Genomic DNA, 20,830 nt, shown 5'->3' with positions numbered 1-20,830 from the left:
ACGCATTATCCTGCCCATGCAATTGTAACCCCTCTGTACAGTTTGTTCACAAATAAAATAAAATAAAATTTAAAAAAAAAAAAGAAAAAAAAACATCCATACCCATTGATGTCTGACTAGGTTGTATGACAGGCACAAGAAACTGGTAATCAACATTAATGGGCCATTTTACAGTTCTGAGATCTTTGCAGTTTGGTAAATTCTCAATTGCACACATTTATATACTTGTGCTATAAAGGATAATGACCCTACAGGCAGTGAATAAGTCTATAGAGCAAAAGAAAGTAGGGTATTTAAGAAGTGGCACATCTAAGTACACAAACTTTGGATGGTTATGCTGTCATAGAATTAAAGTTTCAAATCAATTTGGAACCAAACTATCAACAGCTCTACAGTAAACAGTTTGAACAATTTCTAATGTAGCACTATGTGTTGGACAAGTTAGTGAATGACAGGTGAGCCTTGGGAAAGCAGCAGGACTTACAAAGGATCATTGACAACTGTCCTCAAGGGCCCAAGCAAGTCTGCACTGGTCATGGTGTTCATGTTCACCTCCACAGCTGCTCCTTTGGCCTTCATGTGAGCAATGTTGTCAAGCTGGTCACCATACATGGGGATTCCTACCATTGGGATCCCATGATATATAGCTTCATAGATCCCATTAGTTCCACCATGAGTGATAAAAGCTTTGGTTTGGGGATGCCCTGGATTGAAGATACAGTGAGAACATGAGAAGTGGGTATACACTGATGGAATTTTAGAGACAGAAAGGATAAAACTACAATATCAGCCCCTGCAGGGGATCACATTTTCTTCAACAATTGAACACTTGAGACATTGCTAAACCAGAAAAGTGAATCCTCTGGATTATCAATGAAGGAATTACTTAGAAGGTGACAGGTAACTGGGGCCTGAGGTGTAATGAGAGTCCTAACTGAAGATACTCTTTTGTGATCTAAGGGATGCATGAATCTATCCAACTAGTGGTTGAGTATATGATTGTGCCTACTTTCAAACTAGAAGTCAAATTTAATTTTAAAATTATTATATAGCTTTCAATTTATTTACTGTAAATTTTTATTAATTTAATTTATTGTTGTAGAGGTGAAGTCCAGAGGGATTACACTTACATGAGTCGGGTAATGAGTACATTTCTTTTCATACAGCGTCTTCTGTCCTCATGTTTTCCCAGTCACTTCCTCACATCTCCACACATGAGTTGTATAATTCATTGTCATCAGTGTCTACTGAGGTCCACAACTGCACTTTTTCTCCCTTTTTCTCTTGAGTTCTATCCCCTTTCCCCAACCCTTCTGAAGATGTACACTTGAGTACATGATACATAAGGTTAAGAAGACAGAATCATCAAATACTAAAAACTAAAAAAAAAGAAAAGAAAGAAAAAGAAAGAGGTCTCTTGTTTCCTATCCTGGAATTTGCTTCAGTATGTATATTATTTTATGCAAACATGAAGAAGCACTTTGGCATTGCACCCCTGTGTATCTCACCTAAAAGTATCCTTTTTTGGTCTCACTGTATGTGAGCATCTAGAATTCTGTACTTCACTTAACATGTTGTGTTTTAGTTCCATTCATTTCTCTACAAATGACATTATTTTATTTTTTCTAATGGCAGTGTAAAATTCCATCGTGTATAGATATCCTTTTTAAGAATCCACTCATCTATTGTGGGACATCTGGGCTGTTTCTATATCTTGGCTATTGTGAATAGTATCAAAATGAATATGGATTCACAGGTGTCCTTTTTATATCCTGGCCCATGATGTTCAGGGTAGATGCCCAGGAGTGGTATGGTTGGGCCATAAGGAAGGTTTTGGTTTACTTTCTTGAGGAACTTACAGACTGCTATCCAGAGTCACTGTACTAGTTTACATTCCCACCAATAGTGAAGTAGGGTTCCATTTTCCCCACTTCTCTGCCAATATTTGTTGTTCAAATTCACAATGTTGACCAGTCTTACTGGGGTGAGATGAAGTCTCAAAGTTGTTTTGATTTACATTTCCTTTATGTTGAGGGGTAATGAACATTTCCTCATGTGTTTCTTTATCATGCCTATCTCTTCCTCTGAGAAGTCTCTCCTTAGCTCCCTTGACCATTTAGTGACTGCTTTATTAAGTTTAGGAAGGGTTAGCTTCTTGAGCTCCTTGTATATATTGGATAATAGGCTTTTGTCTGATAAACAATTAATTTACTTTTTTTTTTTTTTTTGCCGGTCATGGGGGCTGAACTCTGAGCCCAGGTCTGTCCCTCAAGTCAAGGCTAGGGCCTACCACTTGAGCCACAGTGCCACTTCCAGCTTTTTCTGCTTATGTGGTGTTGAGGAATCGAACCCAGGGCCTCATGCATGAGAGACAAGCCCTCTACCATTGAGCCAACTTCCCAGCCCTTAATTTAAATTTTAAAAGTTATTTAACATGTCTGCCAACCAACTGTACATATTTTCTTTCCCCACAGTCTTACCCAAAAGATCATTCTGGGGTATCCAGTCAAAGAGACGAGTATTAGATCGTAATGTTGCTGGCATCTTTCCATTGTATCTCCATAAAACCTGTGGAAGGCAATGTTGTAATTTTGAGGATCATTTCACATCGAGGTTATAGAATTATTTAGAACCAACAAATATATTATAATTTAGATGATAGCTAAGTAGGTAAATGGTCAAATTTGCAGAAAGACTTACTTATAAGGGAGGAGGAAAGAGTCAGGGAGGTGAGGAGGGAAGGGATGGTATGGGAAAAACAAAGAAGGAGGTAACAATGCTTGATAGGAAATGTACTCATTACCTTACTCATGTAATTGTAATCCCTTTGTGCAGTATCTTTAAAATAAAGCATACAAAAAAGAATTATTTATAAATAATTTTTACTTAATACTAATGTCAGGTACACTCAATATATAAAGAGCTTTACATTTTTGTTATTTTTTTGCTATTTTTTAAATTTTATTTTATTGTAAAGATGCTGTACAGAGGGGTTACAGTTACATGAGTAAGTCAATGAGTACATTTCTTGTCAAGCATTGTCTTGTTCTCCCATTATCCCTTCTCTCCCCCTCTTTCCTCACTTTCTCCCTCCCCCCTCAAAGTTGTAAAGCTCATATGATACCCACTGTCTCATGGGTATCATTGTTGCAATGGGACATCCTGGGTCCTTGTTTCAGTATTTTGTTATTCCCCTTCCCCTCCCCCAAATTAGACAAATGTATGTACAAGATGCATGGTACCAAAATCAAGTACAATCAAATTAAATGCAGTTAACCAGATACAAAGAAATATGGGTCTAATGGTTTCCCTCATTTGCAATAATTTATATATGTATAGGATAATTTTATCAGGTGAGCAGAAAAGCTCAAAAGCTATGTACATATGACCATATAAAATGATGCTAAGTGAAATGAACCCTAAGATATAAACACAAGAGGTCTTTCTTTGTTGTTGTTGTTTTTAATGTACTATGTGATTTTTAAAAAATTTTCTTTGTATGCTCTTCCCCCTATGATAATTCCCTGTTGTTACTGTAAGAGTTTTTATTTTTAAGCCTGATGATGGTGACTCATGCCACTCAGGAGACTAAGATGTGGATAATGTAGTTTAAACCCAGTTGGGACAGGAAAAGCCATGAGATCCTTATCTCCAACAAACTATGCAAAAAAAAAAAAGCCAAAAGTGGTACTGTGGCTCAAGTGGTAGACTCCTAACCATGAGTGAAAGAAGCACACGGAAAGTGCCCGGGCCCTGAATTCTGGCCCTAAAATAGGAACCTATTACCCCAAAAATGCTTGAAAATATTAATTAAAAACATGGACATAGTTTCCTTAGGACAAAATGGATTTAAAAAAGTAAAATTTTTCTTAAATGCTTGTTCCAAAATGAAGGTGAACATCAAAATGTTCAAAAAATAATAGAAGTTATGAGCATGTTTGAATTTCAAAAAATAAAGCTTATAAAATATTAGTAAGATTGGTATTGAGTAAGTTTACTGTGATTTTACAAAATGAATCTAAACTTTTTTCCCTAAGGTGAAAATTAATACACTGAGGTAAAAATAAGTATACCTATTTTATGACCATCTAACAAAATAATTACTTGTGTAATATTAACCTTGTCAAATTTTAAGATTAAAAAACTGAGTAGCAGCTAAGTCAAGGTTCATTTAAGTGGTTGTGTATGTCAAGGTCCTTCAAATAATCACATTTTAAATGTGTATGTAAAACTAAAATGCTACTTTTTGTTGTCTGATATTTCTGGTTATCCAAGTACATATGCCGTCATGGATACAAAGCTGAAAATGAGACCAGCAGACCTGAGTTCTTGGGTGCCTGTTTATAATCCAAAATGCTTAATAACATCTACAATGCTTCTTTCTTTTCTTTTTTTTTACAAGTCCCCCCACCAATGCTTCTTTCTTAATTAGTATCTTAAAGTGCTATATGCAAATAGAATAAAATAAAAATAAAATAACTGGAGGATTTAATCAGTTATGATTTTCATTCTTAAAACAAAAACCAGAGTTGTGATTTTTACCTCCAAATCCCTCCATTAGCTATATTCTCACTTTAGTTAATAAAATGCTTCTCTGCTTTCCTGGACCAGTGATTTACTGACCTTCTGTGAAACTTGAGCAAGGGCTGAGGCAACGATATTGGCTTTCTTTTCTGTCAAGTTTTTGATCATGGAGCCTAGAGAAAACACCACCACATCATCTTGTCCTGAGCTCTGCACAAATTCTTCTATTTCCTATAGATATAAAATATTTATTGCAGCATTATTTACCATAGCCAAGATAAGGAATCAGCCCAAATGCCCCTTAATGGAGGAATAGATTTTTTTTTAATGTGGAATACATACACAATGGAATTCTACTCATCAATCAGAAAAAATGATGTTGTACAAGACCTAGAGAAACACAGGTTGCATGATTTTCCTCACTTGTGGGAGTTAGAATGGGCTTATAAATCTGTAAGTAAACACACTGAGTAGTATGCAAGTGGTTAAAACAAGTTAAGTGAAGTATAATAGATTCTTTAGAGAGCACGAATAATATAATTCAGTAGAAAATGTAAGTTAAAGCTCAACAAAATAAGAACCAGGAAATTGGTGTGGGGGGGGGAGGAGGGAAAGATGGATGGGGTTAAACCATGCAAGTCATAGAATGAAAGGGAGAAAGATGTAGAATATAGATGGAATATAGTCAAGAATGCATTGTATATATTTCAGAATTGAGAAAAATAAGGGAATGGGTTGATGAAAGCAGGAGGAAGATGTTGAAGTGATTACACTGAGCAAAACATGAATTGCTTTATTTACATGGAAAAAAATCAAAAAATAAGCTAAAAATTAAGGAAAGTGAGGGAAAGCTATGGTAGGGGCATTGGGAGAAACTGTTGAAAGGGGTGACATTGATCAAGATATAGGATGTTCATAAATTGCTCTTGTTCTCTCATTCATAACTGAAGAACAAATATAAAACTTCCGCTTCCGCAGGAAGGAAAAATTGAAACAATATATCCCTACCAATCCAGCATTACAGAAAATACTCAAAAATGGTCTACATGCAGAAAACTAACATGTATCTGATATTGGCAGAGAAACAGCCCCTAAACAAAGAGCAGATAATTATAGTAAGAATTGACAAGGCACTGCCCTTAAGAAGGGCTGGAACTACCAAACACCTCTCAATACTAACTTTCAATATTAATGGAAATAACTCTCCAATTAAATGGCATAGATTGACTAGTTGGATCAAAAAGTAAGCTCTGTGTTTCTGCTGTCTTCAAAACTAAGCATGCTCTGAAATAGAAAAGCTGGAATAAAATTTTTCAAGCAAATGGTCCCCATAAACAGGCTGGATTTTGCTTAACATCAATTTATCTGATAAGGACTCAAATGTTTTTCTTTCTTGCTATTGTTTCTAACATATTTATAAGATGATTTCTTTGTTGCTTTGTATGTCTCCCCCCCATGGTATAACCCCTGTTTTCACTGTATTTGATGTTGGTATAATTTGTGGAGGGGAAGAGCAAAAACAAATCGCTTAAATAGGGATACAGGTGGACCCATTGCAACAATGAGATGTACAAGTCATTATGTCAAAAAACGAACTTTACCACTTTGGTGAAGGGTGAGAGAAAGAGGGAGCTGGAAGAGATGGGAAGGGATGGTAAGGAGAAACAAAGGAGGAAGAAACAATGCTTGATAAGAAATGTACTCATTACCTTGCCCATGTAATTTTAACCCCTCTGTATGGTATTTTCACAATTAAAAAAAACAAGCTGGATTGATTTGCAATCAATATCAAATAAAATAGACTTCAAATTAAAATTAGTTTTGGGTTTTTTGGTCGCTCATGGGGCTTTAACTTTGGGCTTGAGCGCTGTCCCTGTGCTCTTCAGCTCAAGGTGAGGGCTCTACCGCTTGAGCCACAGTGCCACTTCCGGTTTTCTAGTGGTTTATTGGAGATAATAGTCTCCCGATGTTTCCTGCCCGGGCTGGCTTTGAACTATGATCCTCAGATCTCAGCCTCCTAAGTAGCTAGGATTACAGGCATGAGCACTGGCGCCCAGCTTTCAACTTAAAATTAGTGAGAAGAGATAAAGAAGGTCATTATATACTAATAAAGGTATCTCTCCTACAGGAAGATATAACAATCTTAAATATATGTACACTAAATGTCAGAGGACCCAACTTCATCAAACAAACACTATTTACACTAAAAACATACATAGATCCAAACACAATGAGCATGGTAATTTTAACACACCACTCTTATCTCTGCATAGATCAACACGGCAAAAGCTCAACAGAGAAACTTCAGAACTGAACAATTCCATAGACCAACAAGACTTAACATATCTACAGAATATTCTATCCAGCTACACAATAATATATGCTCTTCTTGGCAGCACATGGGTCATTCTCCAAAATAGATCATACTTTTAGGCACAAAGCAATTTGCAAATTCAGAAATAATGAAATTATTTTCTTCAACATCTCAGACCACAGCAGAATAAAATTAGAGCTCAAACCCAAAAGCTACCATAGAAAATTCTGTAATGCATGAAGAATGAACAACACATTGTGGAGCCAACAATGTGTCTTTGAAGAGATCAGAACAGAAAGTCAAACATTTATGGTAGTTAACAAAAATGATAACACAAAATATGACCTCCTCCAGGAGACAGCAAAGGTAGTACTTACAGGAAAACTTATATCTCTGGGTCTTATATCAACAAATTGTAGAAATCTTTTAAAAAATTAATGAAGCATCTTAAGCTTCTAGAAAAAGAGTATAAGCCAATGCCAACCCCAAAGATAGAAACAAACCATTTAAATTAAATCAGAATTAAATGAATTAGAGTCCAGAGAAACAATAGAAAGAATCAACAATAACAAAGAGTTGGTTCTTCAAAAAAATTAACGAAATTGGCAGAGCCTTGGCAAATCTTACCAAAAAAAAGAAGAGAACACACCCTTATAAACAAAATCAGAGCCTTGAAAGGAAATGTCATGACAGAAACAGATAGGATACAGACATTATAAAAAATACTTTCCAAACTTTTATGGTAGCAAATTGACGAATCTGGAAGAAATGGAAGAATTTCTAGCAAATATTCATACAACAAAAAAAAACACAAGAAGATTTAAACCAAATAAATAGAACCATATGAAGTAGAGAAATAGAAATGGCAATAAGAGACCTCTCATCCAAGAAAAGCCAAGAACCAGCTGGATTCACAGCTGAATTCTATAAGGCCTTCAAAGGAGAACTCACTCGAATGCTCCTCAAATTCTTTTTTTTTCAGGTTTGAAAATGGTCCAGTAATGAGTCTTTACTTAGTTATTTCCACACATTTTCTCTCTCTCTCTCTCTCTCTCTCTATATATATATATATATAATTATAAAATACTGTACAGAAGGGTTACAGTTAATGAAATTGAAGGCCAAAGATCACTATCAAACTCATTCCATGAAGCCAACATAACCCTGATCCTATAAACAGACAGGGATTCATCAAAGAATGAGAACTTCAGACCCATTTTTTGATGAATACTGATGTACAACTTCTCAATAAAATTCTTGCCAATCCCCTGCAACAAATCATAAAAAATATATACACTATCAACAAGATTCAGCACAGGGATGCAAAGTTGGCTCATATATGCAAATTAGTTAATGTAATTCAACACATCAATAGGAGCAAGGAAGAACCACATGATCATCTCAACAGATGCAGAAAAAGCATTGACAAGATCCAACACGCCTTTATGATGGAAGGTCTAGAAAAACTAGGAGTCCATGGAACATTCCTCAATGAAGGCAGTATATGACAAACCAACAATCAACATTATACTTAATTGTGAGAAGTTAAAGCCATAAAGCCATTTCCTCAAAATCAGGAAGGAGACAAGGATATCCACTCTCTCCTCTTCAATTTAGTATTGGAATTCCTAGCTAAACCAATAAGGAAAGAGGCAAACATAAAGGGGATCAAACAATGGAAAGAAGTAAAACTTTCCCTCTTTGCAGATGATATGATCCGGTATTTAGAGAACACCATAGACTCCATTCACAAGTTACTCAAGCTAATCCAAAACTTTTTCAAAGTAGTAAGGTAAAAAAATTAATCCACAAATATCAATAGTGTTTCTGTATGTCAACAATGAGAAGAGTAAGGCTGAAATCAGGAAAACAACTCCTTTTGTAACAGCCTCAAAAATACCTAGAATGTGAAGCAACTTTATAATGTAAACTTTGAAAATCTGAAAAAGGAAATTAAAAGTGGAAAGACCTCCTTGCTCCTGGATTGGAAGGATCAACATCATGAAAATGGCAATACTTCCCGAAGCTATCTACAAATTCAATGTGGTACCTATTAGTATCCCAACATTATTCTTTAATGAAATAGAAGAAGCAATCCAAAAATTTATATGGAATAATAAAAGACCTCAAATAGCAAAAATAGTCCTCAGCAGGAAGAATAGTGCTAAAGGAATATCAATACCAAACTTCAAACTCTATTTTTTTATTTTTTGTATATATTTTTATTATAAAATACTGTACAGGGGATTACAGTAGTTACATGAGTAAGTTAATTAGTATATTTCCTAGTGAGCATTGTTACCTCCTCCTTTGTTTTTCCCCTACCAACCCTTCTCCCCACTCTTCCTCCCCCCCCCCCGCCACCTCCCCAACTCAAAGCTATAGTAATATATATAGCTTGGGACTGGCACAAGAACAGGCCTGAAGACCAATGGACTAGAACTGACAAGATCCAAATACCTTTATAATGAAAGCTCTGGTAAAACTAAGAATTCATGGAACATTCCTCAATATAATAAAGGCTGTATATGACAAACCTACAGCCAGCAGTATACTTAATAGTGAAACGTTAAAGCCATTTCCTCTAAATTCAGGAGGTCCATGTTCTTTACTCTTCAACTTAGTATTAGAATGCCTAACTAGGGAACAAGACAAGATACAAACATAAAGGCGATCCAAATTGGAAAAGATGAAATATAACTATCCCTTTTTGCAGATGACATAATCTTGTATTTAAAGAATCCCATGGACTCCACTGCCAAGTTACTTGAGCTGATTCAAAACTTTGGCAAGTTAGCAGGGTATAAAATTAGCCCTCAGAAATCAATGGCTTTCCTGTATGCCAATAATGAGAAGAGTTCAGCTGAAATTAGGGAAGCAAACACTTTTGTAATAGCCCCACAAAAAATAAAATACCTAGGAGTTAATTAACTAAAGAGGTAAAAGATCTCTATGATGAAAAGTTTAAAAACCTGAAAAAGGAAATAAAAGTAGAAAAACCTCCCATGCCCCTGGAGTAGGAAGATTAACATCATGAATATGGAAATATTGCCCAAGGCTAACTACAAATTCAATGTGATACCTATCAATATCCCAACTTCATTCTTCAAGGAAATTCATATGGAACAATTAAAGAACCCAAGCAGCAAAAACAATTCTTGGCAGAAAGAACAGTGCTGGAGGAATAGCAATTCCAAATTTCAAACTCTACAAAGCCAGAGTAATAAAAACAGCTTGGTACTGGCACAAGAACAGACCTCAGGACCAATGGAATAGGACTGAAGAAACAGAAATGAACCCACAGACCTATAGCCACCTAATCTTTGACAAAGGACCTAAAAAAAATAGAATGGAAGAAAGAAAGCGTCTTTAGTAAATGGTGCTGGCAAAACTGGTTAAACACCTGTAAAAAACTAAAGCTAGATCCTTATATATCACCCTGCAACAGAATGAACTCCAAATGGATCAAAGACCTCGGAGTCAAAACAGACACTCTGAAAACATTACAGGATGGAATAGGAGAAACCCTAGGTCTCCTTGGCACAGGCCGAAATTTTCTTAAAAGACACCCAGAAACACAACAAATCAAAGAAAGATTGGACAAATGGGATTGCATGAACTGCAGAGCTTCTGCATGGCAAAGGACATAACTAACAAGATCAAGAGATAGCCCACAGATTGGGAGATCTTCACTAGCCATACAATGGACAAGGGTCTCATATATAAAATATACATAGACCTCAAAAAATTAAATCTCCCAACAAGAAATCCTCAAAGAAACAACTGCCCGGTTAATAAGTGGGCAAAGATTTAAAGAGAGACTTCTCTGAAGAGGAAAAAAGAATGGCCAATAGACACATGAAGAAATGCTCAACTTCTCTAGTCATAAAAGAAATACAAATCCAGACAACATTGAGATGCCACCTCACACCAGTTAGATTAGCTATTAAATCTAGTAACAACAGACGCTGGAGGGGATGTGGCCAAATGGGAACCCTACTGTATTGTTGGTGGGAGTGTAAACTTGTTCAACAGCTTTGGAAAGCAGTATGGAGGTTCCTTAAAAGACTGCACATAGAGCTCCGCTATGACCCAGCAATCCCACTTTTGGGCATTTACCCAAACAATCACAAACAAGGTCATACCAAAGCTACCAGAACAACCATGTTTATCACAGCATTATTCAACATAGCTAAGATATAGAACTAACCCAGATGCCTCTCAGTAGATAAAAGTATCAAGAAAATGTGGTGTGTGTGTGTGTGTGTAATGGAATTCTATGCCTATCAGAAAGAATGACATTGCCTCATTTGTTAGGAAATGGAAAGACTTGGAAAAACTTATATTAAGTAAAGTAAGCCAGACCCAAAGAAACATAGGTCCCATGGTTTCCCTTATTTGCAGTAACTAGTACATGTCTAGAACAAGCAAAAAAAGGTCAAAAGCTATGTATATATGACCATATAAGATGATGTTAAGTGAAATGAACACCAAGACAGGGACACAAGTGGTTTTTTCTTTTATATATACATGTATATATATACATATATTATATGTTTTTTATTGTAAAAATACTGTACAGAGGGGTTGTCAGGTCTTTGTCCATCCTATGAAAGACAGATGGGGTCCAAGGAAAGGTAAGTGTGGCCCCTCGCCCGTTTGCCAGCCCTGCTTAGCTCGGGAGACAATCAGACACAGCGGGGAGTCAAGTCAAGCAGGAAAACTCGTTTATTAACACACAGCAAGCACTTTTTAAAGCAAAAAAGACTGGGTGGCATGGGAGGGGAGGAAGATAAACCAATCACTATCAAGGTCACGCTCTATCATGTACCTAAGCTTCCAAGAGCTGGTTATGCACTGAACATAAAGCAAATTGGGCTCTGCCCTCTGAACTCCCTCTCAGCCCAATCTTTGCTGCCCATGTGCTCTACAGATTCCCCCTTTTTTGTTTTAATGGCAGATCCACCTCCCAGTTAGTTATCCTTTACCCCAGGATTACATTGGTAAGGATAGCATTGGCTACGCAGGGGGTTTGAGGCAAGTCTGGGGGGCGAGATTTGCCAGACAAGGATAAGGAGGGCCCTTGTGCATGATCCAAGAGCCTGTCCCAGTTACCTCACATCCCCATCTAGCACAGTAATAAACATCAGTCCCACCACAGTTAAGAAATGTCCAAAGCAGTTCAATTAATTCCTGGGCATATATAAAAGTCAGTATCTTGTAAGGTCATCCTCTTCAGAACATGGGAGCAGCCTGGGTATTGGGAGTTCCACACATGCAGCACAGTGCATCCTCGTGGGCCCCCACACTCAGGCCATTCTACTATAGTCCAGAAAAACAAGGAAAATTTAAAACAAACTGCAGCCATAGCAAAGCAATCCTGGGCACCTGGTGTCTTTTAATTGGGCCAGTTCCTTGTACTTGCTTTTAAGTGAGCCCAGGGGTCAAGATGACCTTTGAACTTTACTGTCAGCTCCCAAGGCTCCCAAAATCTCCGCAATCTTTGTTTAAAGAAGCAAACCCGCCTGTCTTAGGTTAGGTGGATCGCTTTGTCTGCCTTACCCGTCATTCAGAACTTTTTCAGAGCGAAGCTGAAGGCCCTGTCTTAGGTTGGTCAGACTGACACCCCCTCTCACCTATCTCTGGCTGCGATTTCTCTTGGGGGAAATTCATTCTCTTGGTGCTTGATTTTATGTAACTGGCTGGCTAAGCTCATAAGAGTTTTGCAGTGCACGTATAAAGCAAGGAAGGCATAGAAAAACCATCAATAAAAGCATTACCAGGCCAAGAAATGTCATTAGCAGTCCTTTAACATTAGTCAAGGATGGGATAGCAGTCTTTGCCACATCAGAGTCCAGAGGTGGGGCTTGTTCTAATCCAGCTATTTGCCTGTGGGGTTGGAAAAGATCTAAACTGGAAGCATGATAAAAGGTGGTTGTTTAACAATAAGTATGGATTCAATAATGCTGCAAGCAGTTAGTAAAAGAACAATTAAAGCAGATAACATTAAAAAATTAGCTCCTACAGAAATATAAAACAGTTTATACATAGTGGCATAGGGTGGTGATCAAAATGAAGGTCAGGCCACCAGTCGAAAGGACAGCTTCTCTTGTGGTGATATTGATGATTTCTGCGTTGCCAGCGCTGATCACTGCCCAGGTCACCCGTTGAGGTTGATGCAGATTCTGTAGGGCCATTGCCAGGACTGGGAGGGTCAGGACAGCCAATAGTTGGAGTATTGCCATCTGCAATTGATAGAGAACACAAGAGCTTCTCAAGAGCTGGTTGCCCTTGGGGATGGTTAGTAATTATCTTTTTGACTTTTTTAAACACAAGCCTTGGCCACCATAGCCATTTTTCTTTCCTTGTTGGTTAGCTTATCCTTGGGCATCCTCCTGTACAGAAGAAATGGGTAAAAACTTAAGGTTCCTGGCAGGGATCCAAATGGGGGCTGTTTCCCCTATGGGAAAAACGCATCCAAATCCCCTGCCCATGGTAACTAGGGGGTCAGGTCCTCTCCATTGTTGTGTCAGGGTATCCTTCCACCTGACTTTCACTTGGGGCTTAGGGTTTAGTTGTCCCCAGTGCTTCTGAAATCTGGATTCCATTGCCCCTTTGAAAAATTTAAAATGTTAATGGTAACCAAAGCTATCTGTAACTGTATATGGGGGCTAACTCCCCTTTTTTGTTTTTAATAATTGCTCCTTAAGACATTGGTGATTTCTTTCTATAGCTTGGCCTTGGAGATGATAGGGAATTCCTGTAGTATGATTAATATGCCATTTATCAAAAAACTCTGACATTGCTTTACTAACAAAACAGGGTCCATTATCAGTTTTAACTTGTGCTGGTAGACCCAAGGTAGCAAAGCATTGAAGAAAATGTGCTTGTGAATGTTTAGTTCTTTCTCCTTTATGTGCTGTGGCCCAGCATGCTCCTGAGTAGGTATCTATAGAGACAAAGATATATTTAAATTTACCAAAGGCTAGGAAATGAGTAACATCCATTTGCCAGAGGAGGTTAGGTTTAAGGCCTCTGGAATTTACCCCTGGTGGTTGTAATGGGGGTACTTTTAAGAAGGGCTGGCATGTTTTACAGGTATGTACTATCCTTTTGAGGTCCTTTACAGGAATCTGAGGAAATCTATGCTGAATGGCCTCTGTTCCACCCAAATAGGGCTTCCCATCTAAATCAAACTTGGATCGACAATCCTTTTTCCAATGGTATCCTTCCTGCACCTGGGGCAGGGTGTAGGGGGCAGTTTGCCCCTCCTCCCCCGGCTGGTTTGCTGGGGGATTGTTTTCAACAGTCCCTCTTAAAGTGTCCCTCAAGCCCGCATTTAAAACAAGTCCCTCTCCCTGATGGTCTTGAGGTTCCTTGGCCCTGGGCTGCCAGCACCTGGGTAATAGCCTCAGTCATTGCAGATGTCTGAGCCTGTAAAGCTAAAGCTAGTGATTGGAACAGGTGCTGTTGCATTCCCACATCCTGCGAGGCCACCACCCATCTGCTCAGGGAACACTCTCAATCCCATGCGGGCCATGCAGTGGTCTGCATCATCCCTTTCTAGACCAGCTACTTTACAAACTGATCTCTGAGGTTCCCTGCCAGCAGCTTGTGTTGAACGCTCTGTTGGTCTCAGTCTATAAAATCAGGTAGAGGCTCACCTGGTTTTTGTCTCACTTCTGCTATGGGGGACTCAGTAGGCACATCATCCAGTTTGTACCACTCGGCAAGTCCTGCCTGCCTCACCTGGTCACGGTACGGGCCAGATATTGCGGCCTGTTGGACACCAGTGGAGTACCCTTTCCCTGTCCCTGTTAATATGGCATAAGTAATAGGTATCGCAGGTTGAGCCTGCTGGTTATTCTCCACCCACACTCTGCATTCCTCCTTAAAGAAAGCACACCATTAAATAAACTGAGAACTAGTAAGGATGGCTTTGGCCACATCCAGCCAGTCCTTAGGGACACACGGGTGATGAGCAATGTCCTGTAATAAGGTCTGGGCCCAGGGAGAGTTTGGGCCATCCTCCACCACCACCTTGTGGAGCTCTTTAAGATCCTTAGCTTCCCATGGATACCATGCCAAGGGCCTGTTAGCTCCTGGTATCAGATTGACCAGATACACTTGGGGAAGCGAATCCTGTGGCCCAGGGTCCGGGCTCCCAGGTGGCCCTTCCTTTACAGGGTAGGCCTCTGAGTAGGTTACTTCCCCAGCCCTAAGCCACTCCATGGAAGGTTGGTAGGGGTCCGGGTCTTGCAGGTCCCTCTTGCAGGTCTCCTAGGGCGCTGTACCTCCCCCCCAATCGGGGGGAATAAGGTGAGAGGCTAGGACCGTCAGGGGCACCCAAGTGAGAGGGGGTAACTTTCATCCTCGTTTTGACTTCCACTGTGCATGTTTCAGTGTGTCCTCAGTCAAATTTGACCCATTCCTTTTCCTTCACACTTCCCAAGTCCTCCTTTACTCCCTCTAGGCCTAATGTTGCCTCCTTCTCCTTCTTCCATGAAATAGCATTACCATACTAAGGGTTTCACTTACCCTGAGAGAGACCGCTTAGCCTAGGCCAGTATCTTTTCCTTTCGTGGCCCACGTTGGGTGCCAGATGTCAGGAAAGACAGAGGGGGTCCAAGGAAAGGTAAGTGCAGCAGCTTGCCCGTTCCCCAGCCTCCCTCAGCCTGGGAGACAATCAGACTCAGCGGGGAGTCAAGTCAAGCAGGAAAACTCATTTATTGACACTTAGCAAGCACTTTTTAAAGCAAAAAAGAGCAGGTGGCATGGGAAGGGAGGAAGAGGAACCAATCACTGTCAAGGTCACACTCTATCATGCACCTAAGCTTCCACAGGCTGGTTATGCACTGAGTGTAAAGCAAATCGGGCTCTGCCTACTCAACTCCCTCTCAGCACCATTTTGCTGCTCATGTGTTCTACAAGGGGTTACAGTTAAATGAGTAAGGCATTGAGTACATTTCCTATTGAGCATTGTTGCCTCCTCCTTTGTTTTTCCTCTACTATCCTTCCTTTCCCACCTCCCCAACTACTCCCTCCCATTCCCCCAAAGTTGTAAAGTTCGTTCTCAACATAGTGTCTTGTACACCCCATTGTTAAAATAGGTTAACCTGTATCCCTATTTAAGAATTTTGTTTTTACCCTTCACTTCCCCAAATTAGAAAAATATATATACAAGATGCTGGGCACCAGAATCAAATACAGGGAAAATGAGTTATACCATGGGAGAGGCACATACCAAACAAACAAACAAACAAAAAAATCACATGGCACATTATAAATATGTCAAAAACAAAGCAAGCAAGAAAAAAAAATTGTGTCCCTATCATGGGATTCTTTTCACTTAACATTATCATATATGGTCATATGTATACAGTTTTTGACCTTTTTGCTTGTCCTAAACTTATACTAGTTATTGCAAATAAGGGAAACTATGGGACCTATGTTTCTTTGGACCTGGCTTACTTCACTTAGTATTTTTTTTTCCAAGTCTTTCCATTTCCTAACAAATGGGGCAGTGTCATTCTTTCTAATGGAGGCATAGAATTCCATTCCATATAACAAGTGTTTTTTTTTCTTTCTTGCTATTGTTTTTAATGTATTGTTTTATAATGCACTATGGGAATCTTTAGTTTCTTTTGTATGGTTTTCCCCCACAGTATAACCCCTGTTTTCACTGTATCTGATTCTGGTATCTTGTATATACATTTTTCTAATTTGGGGAGGGGAAGGGATATAACAAAATGTTAAAATAAGGATACAGGTTGACCCATTGGAACAATGAGATGTACAAGACACTATGTTGAAAACGAACTTTGCAATTGGGGGGGGAGGAGGACTTGGGGAGGTGGAGAGGGAAGGTATGATAGGAGAAACAAAGGAGGAAGTGACAATGCTTGATAGGAAATGTACTCATTACCTTACTCATATAACTGCATCCCTCTGTACAGTATCTTTACAATAAAAATATATATGGAAAAAAGAAGAAAATAAATTATCTATTGCAATCTTAAGATACCTAATAACATATTTCTGTGAATGAAGATATTGTCTTAGCAGTTATCTAGTATTTTATTATAAACCACATAAAACTTTTCCAACTACAGACCTACCTTAGGTAAAGGTTTGGCAGGTTTGCAGTGCAATCCTCCAACAAACTCAAAATTGGGTAAGTATGGGTGAGGGAAATCAAAATCCCAATATGTTCAGATTAGCCAAATTTCAGCTTTGCCCACAATTTCACAAAATGTTGTGGGTCTTCCTGGGGAAAAAAGAAAGAATGCTTCGGTGGAAAAGTATATATATTTGCTGAGGAAAAACACACTACTTATTTCCTTATAGCTATTAGGGAGAAAATTCAAGTCCAATGAAAGACTTACTATTTAAATGGATGCAAAAAAGGAAGGAAGAAGGAGGAAGGAACAATGGAAGGAAGAAAGGAAGGAAGGAAATGAGAGTTAAGTCATTGAGCCCGTTTACACTAAGAACTGCTCTGTGAAAATAAGGCTTATTAACAATAGAAAATAACTGATACTTTATGTCACTACGTTACAAAATTTGGGTTTTACACCTGCTAACTACATACTGCCTTATACATAAAAGGGAATATTTTTTAAAAAGGATTTGTCAAGGATGGCATCAACAAACATAATAAGAAAGTAACTAAAAGAATAATGAACTAAGTGGAATCCAGCAAATAAAGATCTGAAATTACTTTTAACATTTATTAACTAGGAGAAAGATTAAATTCTTGTAAAGACTTAGAAAAGTATATTAAATATATAGAGTACTTAATATAATCATAAAAGCAGTATTATTAAATTGGAAATAAGAATCAATAATCAATCTCACTGAATGTAGTATTCTACCAAATGTAGTATAATTGGCAGCACTGAGGTTTGAACTCAAGGAACTGGCACTTGCTAGGCAAGAGCTCTATCACTGGAGCCACACCTAAGGTTTTTCCTAGAAAATATGATAACATCTAACTTGTCTAGGAATCAAAATGGTAGTCTAAAATATAAATATAAATTAAAATTTAAGTGGTGAAATGAGAACAATCCTGTGATTATGTTAAACAATAGAAAACTTGTACAATTTTTAAAGATATTAGCAAATTGAAATAAAGAAGAGCTTTCTTACACTACTTAAAACTCTAAAATAGCAAAAGCTTAATTAATAATAGCTCTTTATATTTGATATTTTGGGCATTCTCAGCATGGTGACCAAAAGTCAGTGGGATACTAGATTACAACTAGTCAACTATGTTGTCATTGCTATAGAAAAATAAGTACCAACAATAAAGTTATCCAAATAATCAAAAAGTAGATCTATTCATCTATGTATCCATGTCTGTAAGTATATATGTATGTTCATATGTATGTATTTATTATATGTCTAATTGTCTATCTACCTAATGATGACGTTATGAGTAAATGTAAAAGAATATAGAAAAAAGTCATTAGAATATATATGACACTTTGCAATTGTTGGCTACAGCACTACATGATATAATGACAGTGATTCCTATGCAAAATATAGAAAAAGCTTAATTTAAGATATATATTTAATTAAATGTATTGAATAATGCCACAAAAGTTGTGTAGATTAACTAGGGTTATAATTTAAAAATCTCACAAAGCATAAATTATACATGAATAAATAAAAAATGAGGCAAAAATCTAATGTAGGGTCATATTATTTAAATTACTCAGCTCATTGTAACAAAAGCAGTGAATAGTATGCAAGGAGTTGTATGATGAATGTGAGTTTCCAATAAATAAGATGGCCATCTAGACAAATAGGCATGTATTCTTTCATCTCATCTATCTATCTATCTATCTATCTATCTATCTATCTATCTATCTTTTTCTTTTTATTTGATATATATTAGAAAGGGAGGGATCCTAAGTTGTTCTGTAGGCATCTAGACAGACAATAGCCAGAATAAGGAAATGCCCTAGCTACAAGATTCAATTTCCCTTTTGATGGATATAGAATCATAAAACCTCAGGTGACTTCACCTTCTTGGTACTGCAATGAAGATTATGGCCCATATATTCCTAGTTAGCACACTCCCTATAACAAGATGGAGTATAAGCTAGGAGAAGCATCATGACCACTATATGACCTTCCACTTGTAGCACCTTTGCAAAAGGATAGGTGTAGATAGGACATCCTACACTGTGTAGTCACTGTATAATTCCCAGAATGTTTGGGAAGAACACAAGAGGAGGGTGAGAACTTCATTCCACCTAGTAGCCCCTCTCTATGGAATACTAAAAATCCCATCCCCAATAGCTTCCAGAGGGTTTGCTCTTATTTGAACTGCTCACCTTATATCTCAATGTGATTTTTTTCTGTCAATAAATCACTCCTTGCTATTTTCCCAATCTTTGTGGTTCTTCTGCTGCAATGTGGGCAGCTTTTTAATATCTGATGTTTCACATAAAGAGGGGAGGAACACTGCCTTTTCTGGTAATATTTTAGTGTGGTGACTTGGATTCGCTAAAGGGTTGTGTCCTATTCTTGACCCCTCTGGGAGCTACTATCTTTTGATTATGTTACTTCCCCATCCCTGCCTAGCTTCTGTGGCAACCCCATGCTGAAAATTTCTTAGTTTTCTGGAATATCTGGACCTCACATCCATCTCTGCTTCACATGTTGATATTTTCCATGCTACATTTGCCCAACCTCGTGAACTGATGACCCCTTTTCCACTATGGCCTGGAACCCCACACAACCAAAGTTCTCCCCATTTCTCTGCTTCTTTGGTCATCTCCTCTCATGTCACAAATAGAAACTAAGGGAATTTATGGGAAAATAATGAATTGCAGGTCCACCTGTACTGAATTCCAATTAGAAGAAGCTCTAGAAGTTCCTTCTAAAAAGTGAGAAGGCTCAAGCAACAAATCCTAGATCTCCAAGATGGAAAGTTCTGGCTCCCTCTACCAATACCGTAAGCCATTTTTTTAAGTTTGAAGGGTTTTATGGAAGGAATGGATATCTAAGTTGGCCCTGTTGCAGGGCTTGCATCCAGCTGGGCAGAAATCAATGTGTGCCACAAAATGGATAGCCAACAGTCCACCCCAAGGTACAGGAAAACTAGATCACAGGGTGAGGCCCTTGGAGAACAGCCTCATCTCAGAGCACAACAAGACAGACATCTCCACCATGTCACCACACAAGATGCTTAACTATCCCTTACATCCTCTTCACCATGTCCCATCTCCTTATTTGGTGATTGAGATGAGTGCCCAGACCTGACACTGGAATCCTGGCTTTAGTCAGGATTAGATCTCTACTCTAAGACATCAATAGTCACCAATGGTTTCCTCCCATGCACAAAGGGAACAAACAAGGAAGGTATTCCAGTATTATATTGGAGGAATGGAGAGACTGGATATCCTTGTCTGCTTCCTGATTTTAGAGGAAATGGTTTTAGATTTGTTCACTATGGATTCCTAGCTTCTTCAGAGCTTTTAATTGACTACGGGTATATCTGAGGATGAGCAGAACAGCAATCAATTCACGCAAAGAAGAACAAAAGAGAAGAAAAAGTAAAAAGAATGAGAAAGAAAGAAAAAAAGGATCAAAAGGTTGGTAGAGCTAAACAAACAAAACAAAACAAAAACAAAAAACAAAAAAAGAACACACACATATACCCCTAAAATAAAAATTATAAGAGGAAGAAAAAAAGTTAACAGAAAACAATTTTTTAAGTTAAAAATTAAAAAAAGTTTAATTTTTTTTTAATAAAAGGTACAAAAAAGAGTTCTTTGATTTTTTTTGGGGGGATGGGAAGATCCTTTATCTCCCTTGTGTCCATAACCAGTCTCTTGTTGGAGTCTCTGGTCTGCTTGTGGTGTTTGATTTTCCTGTGGCTTGGTTGGTTTCTTAAGTCAGTTTGTTTGAGCAGGCAGGAAAATGCTCTGCTTTACCAAGGATTTTGTGATCCTCCTCCCAGGCTAGTTCAATGGGAGGGAG

At 38.1% G+C, this 20,830-nt stretch overlaps 1 protein-coding gene across 1 annotated transcript in view; it reads right to left on the bottom strand.

Annotated features, from left to right (window-relative positions):
- Nucleotides 1–20,830, bottom strand: part of LOC105988433 (UDP-glucuronosyltransferase 2A3-like) — a 52,613-nt gene that overhangs the window by 7,296 nt on the left and 24,487 nt on the right. Inside the window, 4 exon segments of the mRNA XM_013020070.1 lie at nt 485–704; nt 2,481–2,568; nt 4,624–4,755; nt 16,957–17,105. Coding sequence (XP_012875524.1) covers nt 485–704; nt 2,481–2,568; nt 4,624–4,755; nt 16,957–17,105 — 589 coding nt within the window.

This window comes from Dipodomys ordii, unplaced genomic scaffold (genome assembly GCF_000151885.1).
Source record: "Dipodomys ordii isolate 6190 unplaced genomic scaffold, Dord_2.0 Scaffold49, whole genome shotgun sequence".
NCBI lineage: Eukaryota > Metazoa > Chordata > Mammalia > Rodentia > Heteromyidae > Dipodomys > Dipodomys ordii.
This window is presented reverse-complemented; position numbering and strand designations above follow the sequence as displayed.